Source organism: Sabethes cyaneus, chromosome 3 (assembly GCF_943734655.1).
Source record: "Sabethes cyaneus chromosome 3, idSabCyanKW18_F2, whole genome shotgun sequence".
Lineage (NCBI taxonomy): Eukaryota > Metazoa > Arthropoda > Insecta > Diptera > Culicidae > Sabethes > Sabethes cyaneus.
In genome coordinates, this window is record NC_071355.1 from 94,693,136 (window position 1) to 94,713,719 (window position 20,584).

Genomic DNA, 20,584 nt, shown 5'->3' on the forward strand with positions numbered 1-20,584 from the left:
CAAAGAGCGTAGAGGCGATACATAGGCGAGTAGAAGGACGGAAAAAGGGGACATGATACTTTTACTTTGTGCTCAAAACCAGTTCGGAATCGGAATACACATGCATCATTGATACCAACACATCACACTGTACCTTACAAAACTATACGAAACATTGTCTTGTCCGTGCAAACGGCACTAACACCGACATTAGCCGGGAAATGTCTGCACGCCAGTTACCCCCTCTTATCGCGCGTCAGTAGTAGTGAAGTCGTCGCGCATGCCATTCAAAATAAAAATCGTAAAAAAGATCAACGCCCCTTTTTTACGTTGATTGGTGTTCTCTTGGCTAATCAGAAACGGCCAGAGAACGCGCCTTGCTCATTGTAACGAGAGGGATTATGTATTGAAAATCAAATAAGATATCAGTAGCTTTACAAAATCCATACGCGCTAGATGATACACGCTGCTGCTGAGACGTGTCAAAATAAATACGCGCTATTAGAGGGCTCGCGCGCGACGACTGCTGCGGAGATTTTTTTCACGTTTCGATCGCAAGTTGGCGTAATTTTTGCGGGAGTGAAGAGTTTGTTGGACAGTGCTGCTTAATGGATCGTAAGCTTTCTTTCCGCGAGTCACTGTGGTGACAGTACCAACTTGCCGTCGCACCTATGCAGCAGAGAAACGTTCGTTTGCCGTCGTGGCTCCTTCTTTCATGGTGAGCATGATCCGGTCGCGCGTGTTTTCCTGAACTAATCCGGATGGTTTAGTGCGATTCAAGTGAACTGAGTGATGACGAGCTGAAATATGAATGTGTGTTTTAGTGATTTATTTTTGTTAGATGAAATCTTCGGCTGAATAATGTACAAACATGAAAGTTAAGTTTGATATTATTTTCGTGTGACAAGAGCGTATAGTGGCCATCTACTTGGATTAACATACTGTGCAAAGTGTAAATATAAATCTGTCGGGGCCAGAAGTGTGATGTCGGTGACTGCGGAAAAGTGACATCGAAGAAGTTAAGAGATATGAAGTATTGCTAATTTGGTGAATAAAGTTTTTAAAACTTCTGCTAACCAGTTTGTTGTCGCACAAGTTGCAGTAACGGCGACACAATTGGTCCAAAATTGCACCAAACACAAACAATCTGGCGGTGGTTAGACAACCATCAATGGCCGTTGGGCCACCGACGGGAGGATCAGGAAATCCTCCACAAGCACCAGTCCAGCCACATCCGATTCTAGCACCAAGCCCGTTGTTTGCCTTACCGACTCTGAACTTTACCGCGTCGCAGGTTGCGACCGTTTGCGAGACACTGGAAGAATCCGGCGACATCGAGCGGCTGGCGCGGTTCCTATGGAGCCTCCCGGTGGCTCATCCGAACGTTTCGGAGTTGGACCGATCCGAACCGGTGCTGCGGGCGAGAGCTATTGTCGCGTATCACACGGGGCACTTCAGGTGGGTTGCTCGTTGCTGGGAAGTGGCGGTTTGCAAAAGCCTACTTTTGAATTGGAAATAAGCAGCTACAGTTGTTTACAGTGCGAAATTTACAATTTCAATGACATTTGTGATGATTTGCTACAACTTGAGGTTTAACAGTGGATAAGCAAATTGTGTAAAAGAGAAATCATTTTGCTAATTTTAAACCATCCAGCACGTGTAGGAGATTAAGCTGCAGTGAATTAGGATTCAATATTTTACCGAAATTTGACAAGTTCTCAAAGTAATTAAGTAATTAAATAGCAATTAAGTAATTAAAATGTGAATAACTACTGTCAGAAAAAAAAAAAACTTAAAAATGATAATGAGAACGCATAGTTTGAACATCTATTCTCGAAATAAGCAACCACTTAGAAAGAATATGTTGTTCGTAAGTTGTGTAAAAAGAGCAATAATATAGCGTAGCCTAGGGCTGTCACAAATTTAAGATTTTAATTTGTCTTGACCTCAATTGGATCAGGAATCATAAATTGCCGTTTGAAAACAAGTCGTCTATGTAGTGGTTGTGATACACTTTTGTGGATAACAAACTTCTGGGTGCAACAGCGATCTTTCTAACAAGTAGAATGTTCATCATCTTTTACGACATGAGAGATATTACTATAAATTCTTGAGAACGACTTATTTTGGAATAGTCATTCCAGTGAGCTGTGAAGAAGTTACAATACAATTTCGCCCTTTTCAGGCCGATCACGATCAATTAACGAATTTCGTTATCATTTGATATATTGTGCATATCGCGTAGCATGCACAACAATCACACCCGTACCTCAGGAAACTAGTCCATAAAGTTTCCAGTACCTACGAAAAATTCATCGTCCTAAACGGAAATAGAAGGCGATATCACTACCTTCAAACGTCGAACAAAGTTCCTAACCAATGAGTCATAGGAACGAAGTGAAGTCGTTACTCTTTCTAACAGGAAATTAATGACTTTGGTGACAATCCCTTTTTTTATTGCCACGTAACTTATACGATTTTGAGGCTTCGTTTTTAAGTTATTTAAAACAGCGAAATAAATAATTTTTTGATTTTTGCTTTATTTATTAAAAAAAAATTATGAACCGCGTTTTCATGAATCGTCTTATAGTGATTGTTGGTATAAAAGCAAAAATGTTGGCTGTAACAAATTGAATTTAGAGGAAAGTGTCACAGTGAGACATTTTTTTTTCTAAAAATTTTTTTGATGATACTGCCAACAAACTTTTCAATTTGAAAGGTATATCTTTCTAGTTGTCTGAAAAGAATTAGTTTTAGTTGAATTAGTTACAACGACAAATGCGAAGACGTAATTTTATCTAACTGTTCCTTTTTGTTTTGTCTCATGGGACGAGTGAGATGACAAGTATTGCATACTGAGATACCTATTTGAAATCAATTTATACCAATGTTTTTCGTTATAAAGAGTACTTTAGAGCTTGTGCTGTTTATTGTGTCTATTAAGGATACATTATTGTTAGGTGTCGTTGAAAACTCTGATACATATGACGCATTCCAACGTTACGGGACACAATTAGCACCCATTTTTACTGTGCGAACAGCTCCCTGTTTCACCAACTTTTTTTGGCAAATACCTTATAAAATAGTTGATTAACGAGGATATTCTTTTCCATTTAAATGCCAGAGATTTGATGAAATAGCAACTGATTTACATACTAAATATGGTGTCCCGTAACGCTGGAATGTGTCATATAACATAACATACATAACATATCATATATAGGGGTTTATTTCCGTTTGTAAAACGGTTACGGTAGTGAAACACCCATCATTTTTGGCGTGTTTATTAAACTAGCACTACCAGATTACTACCAACGTCTCATCTCATTGTATTCTAGCTTTTGAGCATACAACAATCAAAATACAGCTTTTAGAATGTTTTATAGAAAATGTGTTCAAAAAAAAATCCCAAAAAGTTTTTTAGAATGTTTTGGGATTGACTTTTTTGTATATCAAATCGTAGAGCAAAAGGCAGTAAAATGCATATAACCTTAATTTTGGACCTGTATTTCATCACACAGACAAGTTTTAAGTGAAATAATTTACTCAAAAAATATTACAATAAATTTTTACAAACTGGTGTCCGCCCCGGTTGTGAAACAGTTAAGTTTTCCGGTCATGAAAAATCCAGAAAATCGATTATTCAATACTTTAATGATTACAAACACTTTCAACACATTTTTCAGGCATGTGAGAGCGAAATCCACATATTTGAGATCTCAAACTTCCTATTTTTACATGCACTGCTTACAATTCAGATCTGGATGATTAAATTAAGAAACTGATAACTGATACTTTACATTTAAGGTGTTTTCCGTTAATAAATGAATGTAGTATCTTATTTTCATTTTGCATTTCTTTATTTTTATTTTCTTTTATGGATTTTTCGAAGTGTTTCACAACCGGGGACACTTTTTTTGGTCAGAAAATACTATGTCTCTCAGAGTTTTTTGTTTCAAGTGAAAAATATATGCTGTCTTTAGCAAAGATACGTAACACGTAAGTCCTCAATCTTTCAAATGATTTAAAAAGATTTGTAATTAAATAATCCGATCAAAAGCTAAGACCAAAAAATAAAACCTGTTTCACCTGTAAATTTACATTTACATTTTGTAGTTTACATCTACCTGTGTTTTTATTGTGGACATTGAAACTTATTATAAATTTATTATAAAAGTATCTCAAATTCAAATTTTAATCATATTTTTATTTAGCCCATTGCAAATTATGTTTTGTCACCCCCCCCCCCCCTCCTTGGAAATTGACAACAGAAATGGAATTTCCGAAAATCGTCCAAAGATTTTTTTTCTTTTTCGTATATATTAAAAGCAAGATATATTTGGTTCTCACGTTTAGATTTTAAATAAAAATGCTTAAAACCCATTTTTTTGCTCGATTAAAAAATTCACTTTGTTTTTTTTTCGCCCCCCCCTCTTCATTGGCCCAACACCGGAAGGACGTAATGGCTTTATTATTTCATGGAATAGAATTAGCCATATTTCATCACAAATTTACTGTCTCTTTTAATTATAATTTGTATTTTTCCTTAAAAAAATACGTTAAAAGGATGATAACATTTACTGTAAATAAAAATTTTTGTTAGCGAAGAAATATTTTTTTTATTGTTAAGATATTTAACAACCCGTAATTTTTATGGTAGAATATCTCAAAATCATGAAAGTTATTTATTGTTTATTTATTCCTGCTGTATCCTGCTGTTACACTAATTTTTATCTTCGTGTTATGGTTATTTTCTTTGCGGGTATCGCCATTTTGCCGTCAAAAACACTGGGCGGAAAATCACTTTATAGAAAATCTATGGAACGGTCATTGTTGTTTGGAGTTCATCATAATGGGAGTACTGTCAAACTCTGCAGACCAAGATATGTTCGAAAGTATGATTTTGTTGTTACAATTACCCTGAAAATGACCTGCTTTTACCTCCCCATTTTACCAAAACACTGAGGAAGTAAGTAACAGTTGAAATGCGTATCTGCAGAGTATTTGTGCTAGTGAGTAATTTGAATAACTACCCGAGCAAGGTTTTGCAACAAAAGTATATCAAATTTTTTACATATTCTGCTGTTGATATCAACTAGAAACAAGTTTTGTTACCAACTCAAAATGGCACTTATGGTGTATCAGACTTTACTATCATTTTGTTTTCATTTTTATTGAAAGAAAATGTGTTGACAGATTCTATTTATGATATAAATAAACCTTCAATATTTAAATTAATCTATTTTAACATAAATTGACCATTAAATGGAACCATTAAAATGGTTGATTCAAATTATTTCATGATAGCAAAATGATGATGATATGATAGTAAAATGACTATTAATATTGTGTAACAGCAAGATTAGTATTCCGTTTATATTTTTGATAGCAAAAGTAGTATTCAATTTATTTTCACGGCGTGGAATTTTTAATTTTATTTTTATTTCCTGGTCTTCGATTATATAGTACAGACAGTTCTTAAGATAATAAACTTAATCTGTTTTTAGAAGTTCTTCTAGATACATTAAACTCATTACAGTCAGATACAATACTAAATTAACGGAAACACACATCAATCAGGTTGTTTTGGGCGAAAATATATTTGCAATCAATTTTTATATTTTAACCGCTAAGTCGACCAAAATGAAATCACACCGAGTATTCAAAATCCGTTATATCAAGATATCAAATTTTGCTTTCAATTTGCTCTAAAATTTTGCTCGGGTATGTTATAGTTAGTATTATAGTATAGTGACGTTTTGTAATTATTTGCTATTCACCTAGGTTGGTTGTGTAGGTTTTTATTTTGTAGTAGAATAAAACGGAAAGCTTTTTCTTTAGCTCATATTCGAGACTCTGCAAAGGCACTCAAAATAATAACTTTTAATTAGTGATTTTTATTTCATAGAGGACAATCTTGCATCCAAAACTACTGGTTATCGCTTCCAAAAGTATCAAATTTGAACGGAGCAACAGTCGCAACTCCGAAACTAGTAGAGATTTTTAAAGCTGCTCCCACATCACGAAATGTCATTACGAATTGAAAATTGTTTCTGTGCATGACAACAGCTGCGGGTACTTGTTTAAACAATTCTCCGTTAGTTAGTTAGTTAGAGATATTTTCATAGGGAACATAAATGATTAAAATTTTTGAAAAAATCACTTTTTTTGACGTAGGACTTCGTCTTTATTTGCTATACTAGGACCGGGTAGCACTTTGTGAAAACGAAAATAGAAGAGTAACGTTTGAATGAAAGATTTCAAATGCTAATAACTATTAAAGTACTGAACAAAACTAAACAATTTATACGTCGTTGGATAGATAAAATGACCAGCAATTTTGTGGAAGGGGTAAGAGAGCAGTTTTAAGAATGGAACCAAATTTGGCAAGCGGGAGTTTTTGGAGGTAAGAAAAAAACAAAGAGAATTTTTTAATCGAGCAAAAAAAATTGATTTTAGGTATTTTTACGTAAAAACCAAATCTATTCTTGCTTTTAATATATACGTTATTATTTTTCATGCAAAAATCTACGAAAAAAACGACAAAAACGCAAGAAAAAATTTTAGCCGGTTTGCGGAAATTCCACTGTTTAAATTTACATTTTTATTTCGTGCTAGAAGCGTTAACTCAACTCGTACATTCGTTTTTCGAGTTTTTCAGGCTATAGAGCCCACAGACAATAATTGATTTTATAAACAAAAATTTAACTCATATCCAACAAATTATTTTTTTGCCACCCGAGTTTTCAAGACAAGTTCCAAAGGGGGGGGGGGGGGGGGTTGAAACTATAAAAATAATTTGCAATGGCCTTATTACTTGGCATCAATATCTATGGAATGCCTCTTCATTATCGACGAAAAGATAATGTAAGAATACCACTATTTTTCAATATTGTTTATTTTCTGCTCCTTTTACTTTTCCTGCCTGCTTTGAATATGACGACGAGAATCTGCTGATCACTCGGAGTGAGCAATTGAAATGTTGAGTTATGATTCAAACTACCGTGGACCCCCTTTCGTTTGACCGTTTTTAATTTGAACCCCGCTGGTTTGCACAACGTGCAAATTAAAAATGGTTCAAATGTCATTCCCAATATGACATCATTTGCTAATGCAGACAATGCACATAAACACGATTTGTTTGTACTGGCCTAGCGTGTTTAATCTGTTTCACATTCCGTTCTCCCAAGGATTATGATAGAAATCCGATCGGAGAAAGAAATATTCGCTGCTTGCAATTGCAAACTAAATAAAACCACCAAAACAAAACCAAAAAGCAGGGCGGCCAGTTCATACAAGTTTCAGCATATTTAGGGTTGCCAGTTGTTCAAATTAAAAACTAACCCCGTCAGTTTGCATGAGGAATCGTTCAAACGAACGGGGGTCTACTGTATTTTCACTATTTTGTAGGAGTTGGATAGCTCTTGCACACGGTTCAAAGAAGTTATGTATAGATTTTCGTAAACAATTGATGTCCATGACAGACGAAAGAAATCTCGCACATGACGAAGTGCAGTTTTCTTATGATGAACTCCCGCTGGAGCAAGATAAATTGTTTCACTAAGAAACATAAGTTTCAAAATATTTTATCAGCCTAAACGGCTGTTATGTACAGGCAAAAAGTGTTAGGATCATCTCATGGGAAAAACCTGAGTACTTGCAAATATAATCCTTTTAAAAACTAGAAATAAACTATGGGTCATGTTTATGTACGACGAAGGGGGTCCATCACCCTACCTGTGTGTATGATCGTTTTTCATCTTCTCGTGGTCGGATCATTACAAAATTAGTATCAAAATAAGCGGAAAAGTCTGTAGAATCAAAATCTAAAATAAAAATAAAGGTTTTTAAAATTTTAGTCGCTCATGTCCCCTTAAAAAATTCTTTACAACTATCTGAAAAAACTGTGTCTCCCGCAGCGTTTCTTTGGAAGTCTTTTTATATTCAACTAGTTTGATAAGGTAAATCAATCAGTGCGGGACACATGGTCATTCGGGATCAGTTATCCAAATCCGGGACTGTCTCGTAAAATCCGGGACGTCTGGTCAGTTTATTCTCTCTTTTTTGCACAAAAACTAAACAAATATCGGCCACTTCGTCACAAATAGTGTGAGAAAAAAAGGAAAACATCACGTCAAACTCGATGTTTTACTCACTGCTTATGTCTTTAGGGTCAACAGGCTATTTTTCAAGTACCAATGCCAGAGATGTTGGTTATGCACCAAATATATAGGGTGCGGCAGGATATTTTCAACCTGTTTCTAAATTCTGCCTATTTCCCTTTTGTTTCGCTAAATAAACACATTGCGGATATAACTACAACTATTTTCTCAAGAATGTGAGTAATCTGCTGATTTTTGATAAAAGGACATCAAAATTATCTGTTCTTCCACTAAAACTAGGACTAGACTGAAAAACTAGAAGCAAATGCTTAATTGGCTGAAAGTACCCTCCCGTACCCTATATAAGAAATGACAACCTTTCATTCCATTTATTCTCGTTTATGGAGCATTTCCTTAGCATCTTTAACCTTAAGGGCCAAACAGAATTGTGCGTCAACGCGTTCGTCGCCATTATTCTGACAATTTTCCCATAAGTTAACTGTTAAATAGATGGTGATGGATGCGTTGAAGCAGAATTCTGTTTAACCCTTTAGTCACAAGAATTTGTTCTTTTAACCCCAGCATACTTCGATTTTGCTATTTTGATTACTACATTTCAGCTAAGCAAAATTTGAAAAAGTGGTGTATGGGGCATTTGTAGAATTAGTTATTATCTGCAATATTGCTGAAGAAACTAATGTTTTATCTTTTGTACTTACGGCGCTATAAGGGTGCGACCCCGTTGGTAGCAAAAAGAGCGCTCTCTTTGCTACCAACGGTATTGCAGCCCTATAGCGCAGAAAATACAAGAGATAAAACATTACTTTCTTCAGTAATATTGTAGATACTCACTAGTTCTACAAATGCCCTATAGACTACTTTTTCAAATTTTACTTGGCTGAGGTGCAGTAATCAAAAGAGCAAAATCAAAGCGAAAAGTGCATGCCAAGCCTGAACCCCAGTGTTACATTTAAGTTAGTTGCGATGAAAAATGTTACCCAGGCTGTTTGTATTTAGAATAGTATTACAGTACATAACTGATCGTCTGTATTATTGACTGACCCCCTTCGTCATACGTAAACACGATCCATACTTATTTTAAGTGGTTTTATCATCGAGCGCTTGTTCCGCCAATAGCTTTTATAAGAATTATATCCTCACGTACTCAAATTTTTCACACGGGACAGATTAAATGTTTCATTTAGACAGATACAATATTTTGGAACTTACATTGCTTAGGGAAACAACTGTTCATGCTCCAGCGGGAGTTTTGTCAGACGAAAACTGCACTTCGTCATGTCATGTCATATTATTGCCAAGTAACCGTTTGAATGTAATTCTCATCAAAGTTGGTTCAAATGCTGTTTTTTCGTCTCTATGTCGGGAAAGTAGACGAAGACTCACCATAGACGAACCCATCCAGCACCCTAGTAGAGTACAGGGCAAGTATTGTCATTTTGGAAATCCAATACATTCAATGTTTCGATACATTTCAAGTTGATTGAAAACAAGTATAACTGAATGATGCAAAACTTTTTCTACCATACGTTCTAAATACTTGGAATTATGTCGGATCACTAGTCGCGTTTATTATATGCAGCTGCAAATGGAATCCAAAATAGGTTATTTAACCTTATATTCGTAAAATATAGTGCTACTCCAGAAATATTCGTTATCTTTCCGCTCACGCAGGGTTTAGTGCTGATTCCTATCGCAGTAAGGAAATCCACTTCAATTTGCATCATTTCTTGTATGGATTTGAACGAATTATTCCAAACTTCTTGTACTGATTTCGCTTTCCAATACTTTCCAATACGTGCAGTTTAATTTCATTAAACAACGATTATTATAAGCATTTCATGGAAGTTACGCCACTGAGTTTAGTTTTTAAATTCGTCGTACCGTTTTTAAATTAATCAATCAAAATTTTCCTTCGTCCGAACCAAAATCATAACAATGCTTACGAAATAAGCGTGCATGTATTTGTGCGGGACGGATGGATTATTGTGGGATTATTGTCATTTATTTTATCAAATTCTTATCTCTTTGTTTCCCGTCTGAAAAATAGCTGGTGGCGATAGCATTCATATAATGTAGATATAATTAATTCGAAGCAGGTTGGTAAAAATATGAAACATAATGCACGTTTTATTAAAATATGAAGCACTCGCGAATCAGCTTTCCAATTGCAATTATGCTTCAAATATCTACATTCCATTTCAATGTAACGCTACAGTAACAGGGTATCATTACCCATTTTGCAAGACACACTTCTTTTCACTAAAAATCGCTAACGTCACTGAAACGCTGTTTTGTAGACTGTTTCGAGTTGCGTAAGCGTAGATTTTGCTCACCATCATGGGTTCCCCTTTCCGAGCGACTGTGCCATGTGATTTCGAAATTGCTTGAATTTTCGGCAATCAGCAAAATGGTTAGCTCGTTTCGAAATTATCAGTATAACGTAATTATTAATTGCTCTAATTGTGGAAAACTCATCTAATTAAAGAGATGAACAAACCATCTGCTGGCGATTTGATTGTTGTGTGCTGTGCTGTCGTTGTTCGATCTGATTCGCATGCTGCCCAAAATTGATTGCGTTTCCTGCAATGCATTGTTAATTTTCGCACAGAAAACGCGAACAGAACATAAACGGTGCAAAACGGAGCCCATTATGAGGGGCAGTATGTATCACACGTGTATAGTATTGTTCATGCTGCCGTCAGTAAACAGTACCAGAAAAATCAATAAATAGCCTTCTGCGGAGCAAACTCGTCAAAATGGCACTGCTGTGCGGTCGAGTCGAGTACGACCTCTCGATTCGAGCCCCATCTGATGGAGTTTAATGCACACATAGCCGATCACGTGGTGTACCGATTTGATAGTTTGCGCGTAGCAAAGAAGAATGTGCAGTAAAATCCACAATAATGATCTATCGTGCGTGGTATCGGTAATTTGGAAGATTTTCTCTTTTTAATTTTCGATAAATAATTTTATTAGCGAAACAACAGCGATACAGCGAAAAAAGTGGCAGCTGGCAGAAGGAAAACGCTACGCCAATAATTGTAGTTTATGCCAAGTTAAACGCGAGCTTTTTGACGTAGCGCTGAACTTCGATTTCAGTTTCACAATCGTTTGCAGTAGCTATCTAGCTTCTTTTTTTCATAGGGAATGTTTGTTCGTGGGATAAAAGATTGTTCGTGTATTCGAACGTTTTGTGCTTTTCTATCATCGAAAGGAGAGCGAGTGATCGTTTAGGAATAGCGAGACGATACGATTACGTACCGAGGCGAAAACGCGCATCTATTACAATAATTTACTCCTGGCTGATTTTGGTGAGCCCATATTAACAGTAGTAACAGTAGGTCATGATTTGAAGTTTCTTCTACACTTTACTTATATTGAACTATTGTAAATGATTACGTTTGCATGCGTAATTAGTATGGGTAAAATATATCGACGCCATTTCTTACCTACTGATGTACTAGCACTTATTTCAAGAGGGGTGCTATAGACTCCGGCATTTTTTCGGCCATTTGATAACGTCGGCATATTAAAATGAAATGCACATTAATGCATACTTACTCACTTACTTACTTAAGCCGTCTTAAGACAAAGCCTGCTGAACAAGGTTTCTCCAGTTTACGTGCTACTTGCTAGAGCTACGCGACGTCATGGTTCATCCTCCGCCTCCATACTCCATTCTCCTGTACGCCGCCGAAGGTCGTTCTTAGCACTCGTCTTTCGAAAACTCCGAGCACTCGCAGGTTCTCCTCGAGCATTGTTCATGTTTCATGCCCGTAGAGAACTACCGGTCTAATAAGCGTCTTGTACAGTTTATACGAGGGCTTAGTGTGCTCGACCGCAATTGCTTGTGAAACCCACTTCAGCTGATAATATGACTCCAAATCTCACGGCTGGTATCACTGTCCGCCGTTACCAGTGAGTCAAACCGATAATATCCATGTCATCGACAAAGCAGACGAATTGACTAGATTTGTAAAAGATCGTGCCCCGCGTGTTGATATCCACTCGGTTCATAACACCATCACCATGAGAGACCATCACATTGACGAAGCTCTCTGTATGATTCTAATGAACTTGACAATCCACCCGAAATCCAAACACAGCACTGTGTACCATCCATCGTAGATTGAATCAGTTTGATGAGTTTCCTAGGAAAACTGTTTTTGATAGCTCTTTACGGTCAATAGTATCATTTGCGGCTTTGAAGTCAACGAACGGGGGAACACTGTATGCACGGCCCTTTTGAAGGATCTGCCGCGGTGTAAATATTTGATCCGTTGTAGATCGACCTTCGACGAAGCCGGCTTGATAAGTTCCCACAAACATGTTCGTAATTGGTGATAGTCGCCGGAAACTGATTTGGGACAGCACCTTGTAAGCGGCATTGAGAACGGTGACTGCTCGATAGTTCTCACAATCTAACTTGTCGCCCTTTTTATAGATCGGGGAGATAACCTCATCTTTTCACACCTCCGGTGTTCCGTGTCCCAAACTCTAACAATTAGCCATAGTATTAAATTATGAAATAATCTTCGTACCCCAGCAATTTTCTTCAGTTGCACAGCAAACTATGAACTCTATGATCCCGTCGTGGGAATACAGCTAAACCGAAATGTATGATTTCTCACGTAACGTTTCAAAACCAAACGTTTATTTAGAAAAATGAAACATTATCTTCGTCTCTCCAGTGGAAAGTTTCCACTTTTCCGCTTATAACGGCGATACAAATGCACTTGAAGGCATTTGCTTTGCTGCCATTATTAGCAGGCCAATCATTAGGAAAATTTGCGTTGAAATGCATTTATTACGCTGTGCAAATCAGAAAAGAAAGATACCATGTTTCTTAGCAAGGTCCTTTTGAAAAGTAACGCGACTCTGGTTAGACTTTAGTTTGACTTCAAACATTTTTCAACAAGTGTCTTTTACAGAGACTATATGGTCTACAAAGGCGTCAAGGCAGAAGGAACTCAAAAACTTCTAAATTTTGAATCAAAACGAAAAGTCCTATCATAAATAAACAAAACGTACTGTACTGTACTAGGTAGCCACGTTTTTGCAGACAACATTCAAGCATTCGTGTAAATAAAACATCACAATGTTTTACGGTATTATTTTCAAATATTAACCAGATCTGAGTGAATAATACCGGTACTGGCAGCAGATTCTGGCTACTGTCAAACGCACAGAGGAAGGATAGGGTTGCCATTCCCTTGTAAATCAAGGTAACTTTCCGCTTTGATTCAAAATTTAGCGGCTTTTGAGAGCCTGAGCCCCCTGTAGTCTATTATCGACTCTGTAAAGTCTTCACAGATGATTAATGTATATGTGTTTCGGATATATCTTTCTGTCAACTGTACTTTTTTATTTTATGAAAACCATTAAAAACCTCATGAGCTTTTATAAATAAAGAAATGTATAAGTATATAATAATTTGATACTTGATGGTCTTGATCAAGGTTAGTCAAGAGAGGTTTTCTGATGTTCAAATTTGTATTTCACTCCCGCTGGCTTACCCTTGACGATCACCGAAAATTTCAAAGCGGAAACTATTGAATTATAAACAACGTCGATGGTTGCTAACCACTTCTGTTCTACAAACTGTGAAAACTAGATCACCTATTTTAACTCACCTTGGTCTTGATGTTTATTAGTATGTAACAATTGTAAACAAAATATCAAAATTTAAACGTGCTCCGATTTTGTTCAAATTTTGTGTAAGGCTTCGAATGACATTAAAGTCTAGTTTCAAGTAAAATTTCAAATCCAATTTGAAGTCCAATTTAATGTTCAATTTCATGCCAATTTCAAATCCAATTTGAGTCCAATATCAAGTCAAATATTAAGTTAAATTTTAAATAAAATTTTGTGTCTTATTTCAATGGTACCTTTGATTTTAAAATTAATTTTAAGTGCGTGTTCAAGTCCAATTTTAGTCTTATTTAAAGTTCAATTCAATGTGTCACTTCAAGTCCAGTTTCATACCTAATTTCAACTCGCATTAGAAGTTTTAACCCAGGTCCAATTTTGAATCTAATTCAAAGTCCGATTTTCAATTTAATGTGAGAATAGGCTTGACGTCTAAATTGGCCCAAATATAGGTCCACTTTCATTCCAATTTCAAGCCGAAATGCAAGAGTCATTTTAGGTCCAATTTTAATTTTAGAATTCTAGGTTCAAGTAAGTCCTGGGTCCTGCCTTCTCTATGAAATTTAATGTAAAACATCCTTGTAGTGCAACCTGGAACTCCGGAGTTTTAAACTTAATCGGCCGGTAGTATTAGGATAAGTAAATAAATTGCGTAAAAATAAACCCTGAAAGGTTGGTGCCCAATCTTCTGTTTCGGTCTTGTCGCGCTAGTGAGTGATGCGAATTACATACAAACTACATTTTTTTCCATGTGTGGACTCATCACTACGACCAGTATAGTTGATCTATTGTGATATCGCCCGGGTGTTTGCTGTATAAACCTGCACTGCATCTCTTTTTACTATAATCGCTATTGAATGAGCGATATGCTTATTAAATTGTATGCGTGCTTGTGTGTATTGGGGTTTACCCTTCCTTCAAAGCTTGATCTACTTTACCCACTTATTCCTCGCTGCCAGTTATTATCCCATATTATAGCCGCCCCTAGCGAGGACTCATTCATACCTCTGACCAGTACACTTAACTATAGGAGGGACATTTGCACTGTCAAGAGGCTTCAGAGGGTAAATATAGAATTCAGCATGAAGGAAGGGTAAATGGATGGGCCTGAGAATTAACCCATGCTAAAGTCACTTGACATCGAATGGCTTGATTCTACTAAGATTCGAACCCACGACCACTCGCTTGTCAAAGCAGACTCGTTAACCTTGCGGCTACGGAGCCCCCCTAAAAACTACACTACACTACAAAAACTACATATTACTTAGTATTATTTATGGATTGTTTTTTCGATATCGACAAAAGAAAAAGATAATGTTATGAAAACCACTATTTCACTATTTTTCATAACATAAAAGTCTTCTTGGTTTTAATACTTGCTTTGAATATGACGAAAAGAATATGCTCGGAGCAAATAGATAAAAATTTTGAGCTGTGATTTTTGCTACTCCCACTTTTTTATGAAAGTTGGATGGCTTGTGCAATTTAGGAAAAACATCGTGCATTTTACGTCTCAGTTACTGTCGTGATACAGTCGTGCATTTTACCTTGCAGTTACTGTTAGACTTTGGCTCTAAGAGTCAATAGGATTGTGGCACTAACCCCGCTATTGTCCTGTACTATTAACAGCTGGCTCATAAGTCTAAATTTAAAAAACAGAAGGTCAAGTTTCGAAATCGGTATGTAGCACCTAAGCTTTGCTTTTCTTAGACTTTTTTAAACGTGTTGCGATAAAGTGATAAGCAATATCGGACCCAAGAGCGGGTGTTTACTCTATTCAGATTTCATATTTGATGCGAGAAACCTTTGTTGATTTGTGTTTATATTTCATTGCTGGACTGGACAAAAGGGCTTGACTGCAAAATGTGTCTAGAAACTAGGCATAGGGGAACTGTGGGTAAGACGAACAGGTGGTTGATTCTACTAGTTAAGCACTAAAATTCGTAAATGTTTTGATGGGCATCCAACTATCTTGCTATCTCATGATGTCTGAACGTTTCCATCATCATTTAGAACTTTCCTATTTTGATAAAGTGCAGAAAAACTAAAAATTGGAAAGAATACTGCGTCTGGATGTAACTTTTTTCCAACGAAATTAAGCTTTTTGAGTGGTTTAATTCCAAAATGTTGCCCATAGCATGAAGTATTTCGATTGAATACCTTTTCAAGCAACGTCTGCATTGAAATAATATGTAATTTTATTTGCGTATGAAAAATTGTGAACACTTTAAAAAAATGTATAATGATGGGGTGAAATGGACAACTGCTAGTGTGGATAAGACGGTCAATGAACATATTATAATAAAATGGTCGATTTTGCTTCTTAGTGATATCTCAAGCATATAAATGAAAATTTAACCGGCAAACGTGAACTTCAAACAAATTAGCAGCGGCCAGGCATGAAACAGTTTTTGGAATGCTTGGTCATATTGCCGCTGCCAAACAATTTTCTATTGGCTGCCTCTATTGGGAGGGGGTGGACTGCCCCCTTCATTTTTTGCACGCTACACTACCATATTTTACGTATTCAATCTGTTAAGGGTCAAAAATAATAATATGCTCTCAGTGGGGGCGATTTACAATACCTGTCCATCTAACCCCCACACATTGTCCGTTTCACCCGCAGCACTAAAAAAGTTCACTTTTTCGGACCATTTTTAATACTCAAAATACACATTGAAAAACATTTTTTGCTAAATATTTCACTAGCTGCTTTTGAAAACAATATATTGAACTGAAGTGAACTGCATTTAGATTTTATAAATCATAAGTTCTCTGTATTATATTAGCTGTTCTTCTTAACCTGTTCGTCTTACCCACAGTTCCCCTACGTCTAGACGATAGGCATACGGAAGTTAGGCATAAAGGACGTTTGATATAATAGATGATGGACCTAGTGATGTCTGTTAATCTTTCGATTAATTCAACTAATCGAATAACTATAAAAATATTCCAATAATTTTTAATCGAATACTGCCAGCACGAGTGGTTGAATTAATCGAATAGTTCAAAGGAAATAATATGAATGCGAATAATCCCCGAATAATGGTCGCTAATCGTTCATAATCGTTCGATTAATCGAATTAATGAAAAAAATATTCGAATATTTCTAATCGAATACCACTAGCACGAATAGTTGAATTAATCGATTAGTGCAGACAACGCTCGCCGATCAATCGGTAATCGAATAATTGAAAATTTCGGACATCACTTGATGGACCGTAGGCATAATGGGCGTTAGGCATAGTTTACAAAATTTGGCTTTCCTATGAATACATACTTGAGCCAATCATCACTCCACCACAATTCAATGAGAACTGGGGTCACTCATTTAGCATAAAGTCATTTGACATAAGGGATAAGGTTTGATTAACAAGTTGGAAAGAAACATCAAACTAACTTAGATCACCATTCTTGTTATCAGTCTATCATTATCAAAAATTTCATTCTGCCTTGCAAGTTCATTTTATGCAGGAATAATTGCAGGCAAATTCTATCATATTTGAATATAATAGTATACAAATAATGTGAAAGCTTTCAGTAGACATCATCACTCAGACTGACGGTAATTCGGTTTGCTTTCAGGGAATTGTACACGATATTGGAGCGGCACAAATTTACCAAATCGTCACACGGAAAACTGCAGGCGATGTGGCTTGAAGCACACTATCACGAAGCGGAAAAACTACGCGGTCGACCGCTAGGTACGTATAGTTTTTGTTGAAACATTTTCTCTCATTACGAGCGATCGTTTAGTTATATACAGCCCTAGTAACAACCTACTAATTCCAACGAGTTGTCCTACATTTCACTGCTTTAAAAAAAAACTACCGTTCCCCTTTATTGTGTTATCATTGTAGAAGCAAGTTTTAATTTTCTATTCCAGCAGAATAAATTGTAATAAAGAAGACAAATTGTGATTCGAAATAGATTGTTCTATTTCACTTTGTTGTTGACATTTTCATGTTGAAAAAATGTTACGTTCTATATGCAGCTTAATTTGCGACAAAAAGAAACCAAGGGTAATGGGTCGTGACCGTCGGTTATATTTATTTACAAACAATAATGTTGATTTGACAAATTGTTTGCTCGAATCCTCTGTTGGTCACGGGATAATTTTCCTTTTCCGCGTTTTACACAAGTTACTGCCTTTTTTTATTTTTCAATCGACCAATTTGGTGCGGGTACTTTCACTATTTCTACGATCCCGGCATAACGCAGAGAATATAAAGTTGATGAGCCATTATTACGGGTGTATGTTTTTGCACTTTTTATCACGCTTTAACGGGTACCCCTTTGTTAGTGTGACTTGAGACCGAGAAACCAGTGTCGCTTCCATTTGAAAACTATAAAAAAAATTGTCAGCCGACAGTAGATGGATGTACCTATAATTTTCCATGCCAGCTCTACTGTCGGAGCGGCATTTGAAAGTTATCATTCCTTGGCGTCGAATACTTGTTCGATACTACCTGTCATTTCATGTGACTAACGACAGGGTAATGAATTATGTACTCAGTTTTTTTTTATCATATTTAAGTCTGCCACAATTAATCGGAAATGTTATAGCTGTTTGTAGCGTTTTATCCATCAACTCTGATGGAATATTATTATGATTGCTATTGTAAATTAGATGTTTATAGAGCCGACGTCTGCTTAAAAAAACACATAATGGTAATTAAACTAACCTGTAGTTATCATCTTGTTCTAAAACCACACTATGGCTTCAGTTCCATAGCACCACCTCACCTAATAATTTCCATGGATAAAAAACCCAGTCGCTGTGCTGGTCAGTTAAAGTGATGAATTGATTTTCAATTTCCTGCTTAACCTGTAAACTGCTCGATGTTTTACACACGCTACCCACAGAAACCAAACCCAGCAGTAGCAAAAAAAGCAATTTTCACTTTTCCTAACCTTGCATTTTTCTCTCTCGTTTCTTTCCTGTCGTGATGTCTTCCACCGGACCACCGTTTCGCGGCTGGCTGAAGGTCCCGTCGATAAGTATCGCGTCCGGAAAAAATTTCCGTTGCCCCGGACAATCTGGGACGGCGAACAGAAGACCCACTGCTTCAAAGAGCGAACGCGGAGCCTGCTGAGAGAGTGGTATCTGCAGGATCCGTACCCGAATCCGACCAAGAAGCGGGAACTGGCGCAGGCCACCGGTCTCACGCCGACACAGGTGGGAAATTGGTTTAAAAATAGACGCCAACGGGATCGAGCCGCAGCGGCCAAAAATAGGTAAGTGAATTTTTCTGTACTTTTCTTCTCGCACCGGGAGACTATCATGTCGCGGGGCTAGGACGGTCGAGATTTCTCTCGTTCGCGTATGACCGTTTCTTTGCGGTGGTGGAAAGGTGTGACTTTTTGTCGTTTTATGTCCCGTTTGCTCAATTTAGTAATGGTAACTTTCCTGTTCCTGTTCAAGTGTTTTTTTCACTCGTTCTGCGGAACATCCAGGAAATGTGCAAACGAATCCCTTTTCATGCGACTTCCTTTCCAGATAGGAGCCTTATACTTTTTTTTATTCTACCGTCTTATTTCCCTGTAGTGGCAGTGAAATCAATGTTACCGCCAGGTAAAAATGGTAGCACGAAATGCTATCGTGACTGGTTTGGTATTGGTGTAATCACGTTAGCACGTAGTACCAGAAAGTAGGAAACAATATTAGAGGGAGAACAGAACGAGGATGCTTACAGGGATTAAAATACATTACAAATGCAAATTTTGGTAAGGATTCGGTATAGAAACATATAGCAGCAACTGAATAGACGTTAAAATACGTTTCCAGTATATGATTTTGCAACAGTTTGTATTGCGTTTTTTCTCCTTATGCGCAGTAAAGCGTTTTGTTCACCCTTAACGCAATAAAAATAGTTAGCAGAGTTATGCTTTCAACCATTCCTGGATTACATAAGCTTGCAAGCTTTCATGAAGGTAGGGTCTCTGTATGTGTTTTTAATAACGAGCTATAAACCATTACTCAGTGACACATTTATTTACGTTCAAAATGGCTCGCTGTACTGGAGTCATAATGGAAGGTATTATGATAGTTGGTGGTTGGTTTACGTTTAGATTTTATGCATATATTTTATACCCAAATGTGCTAAGTAATTCGATAATTAGGTACAGTGATAAATGGGCGCTTGTTATAAGCTCTGGTATCAAATATGGGCAGAGCGAGAAAAAAATCACGATACATGATTTATTACGTCTCTACAAACAATTTATTTGAATAGTAACTTATTCAACTGTTAGATAGCTAATTACCGGTAAACAAGCCCGTGCAAAGCTATTGTACAATAAGTATGTTCGCCGAGGTTGTTATATCCTATCATGCTGATTATTTCGTTTTCCGCGTGAAAAGCGGAAGAGAGGAGACACGAAGAGAATCGCTTATTGTCACATAGGTCTATTTAAAAATTACCCGAATTTTTGTAGCATTTGTAGCATGTAAAAGCATGCATGCAAGTATGGAGTTCCTCAAGGTAGAATATTGGGGCCTTTGTTTTTCTCATTGTTCTTTAATTATGTTGCGATTCTGCTGGAACTCGGCTGCAAGTTAGTTTACGCCGATGGCTCAAACTGTTTGCTACGACAGGTAATGAAGACGACTCCTACCGATTTCAAGATTTGCTCAATCTATTTGCTGAATGGTGCCGACGGAATCGTAATTTAGTTTGGTTGCAACGAAGATTCATCCGACTTGCTTTACGACATCTCCCATGGCGGCATCCTCATGAACTACCACCTTACCCGAATAGATGTCGTCTACTTGCCTCGACACCCTTGAGTATAGATTCAAATTGCATCAGGCCATAATCGTAGTTAAATCC

At 36.8% G+C, this 20,584-nt stretch overlaps 1 protein-coding gene across 1 annotated transcript; it reads left to right on the plus strand.

Moving 5' to 3' along the window:
- The first annotated feature begins 1,150 nt into the window (after nucleotides 1-1,150).
- Nucleotides 1,151-18,993, plus strand: LOC128743150 (homeobox protein SIX3-like). Its single transcript, XM_053839674.1, has 3 exons — nucleotides 1,151-1,437; nucleotides 17,337-17,455; nucleotides 18,740-18,993. Exons 1-3 carry the CDS (start codon nucleotides 1,151-1,153, stop codon nucleotides 18,991-18,993), a joined length of 660 nt encoding a protein of 219 aa, XP_053695649.1.
- Nucleotides 18,994-20,584: the final 1,591 nt, after the last annotated feature.

Bases quoted from the DNA above. Each gene is read 5' to 3' on its own strand.
- LOC128743150 (XM_053839674.1), top strand. From the start codon at position 1,151: ATGGCCGTTGGGCCACCGACGGGAGGATCAGGAAATCCTCCACAAGCA. The intron at 1,438-17,336 runs GTGGGTTGCTCG...GTTTGCTTTCAG, and splicing joins TATCACACGGGGCACTTCAG to GGAATTGTACACGATATTGG. The intron at 17,456-18,739 runs GTACGTATAGTT...GGCTGGCTGAAG, and splicing joins ACTACGCGGTCGACCGCTAG to GTCCCGTCGATAAGTATCGC.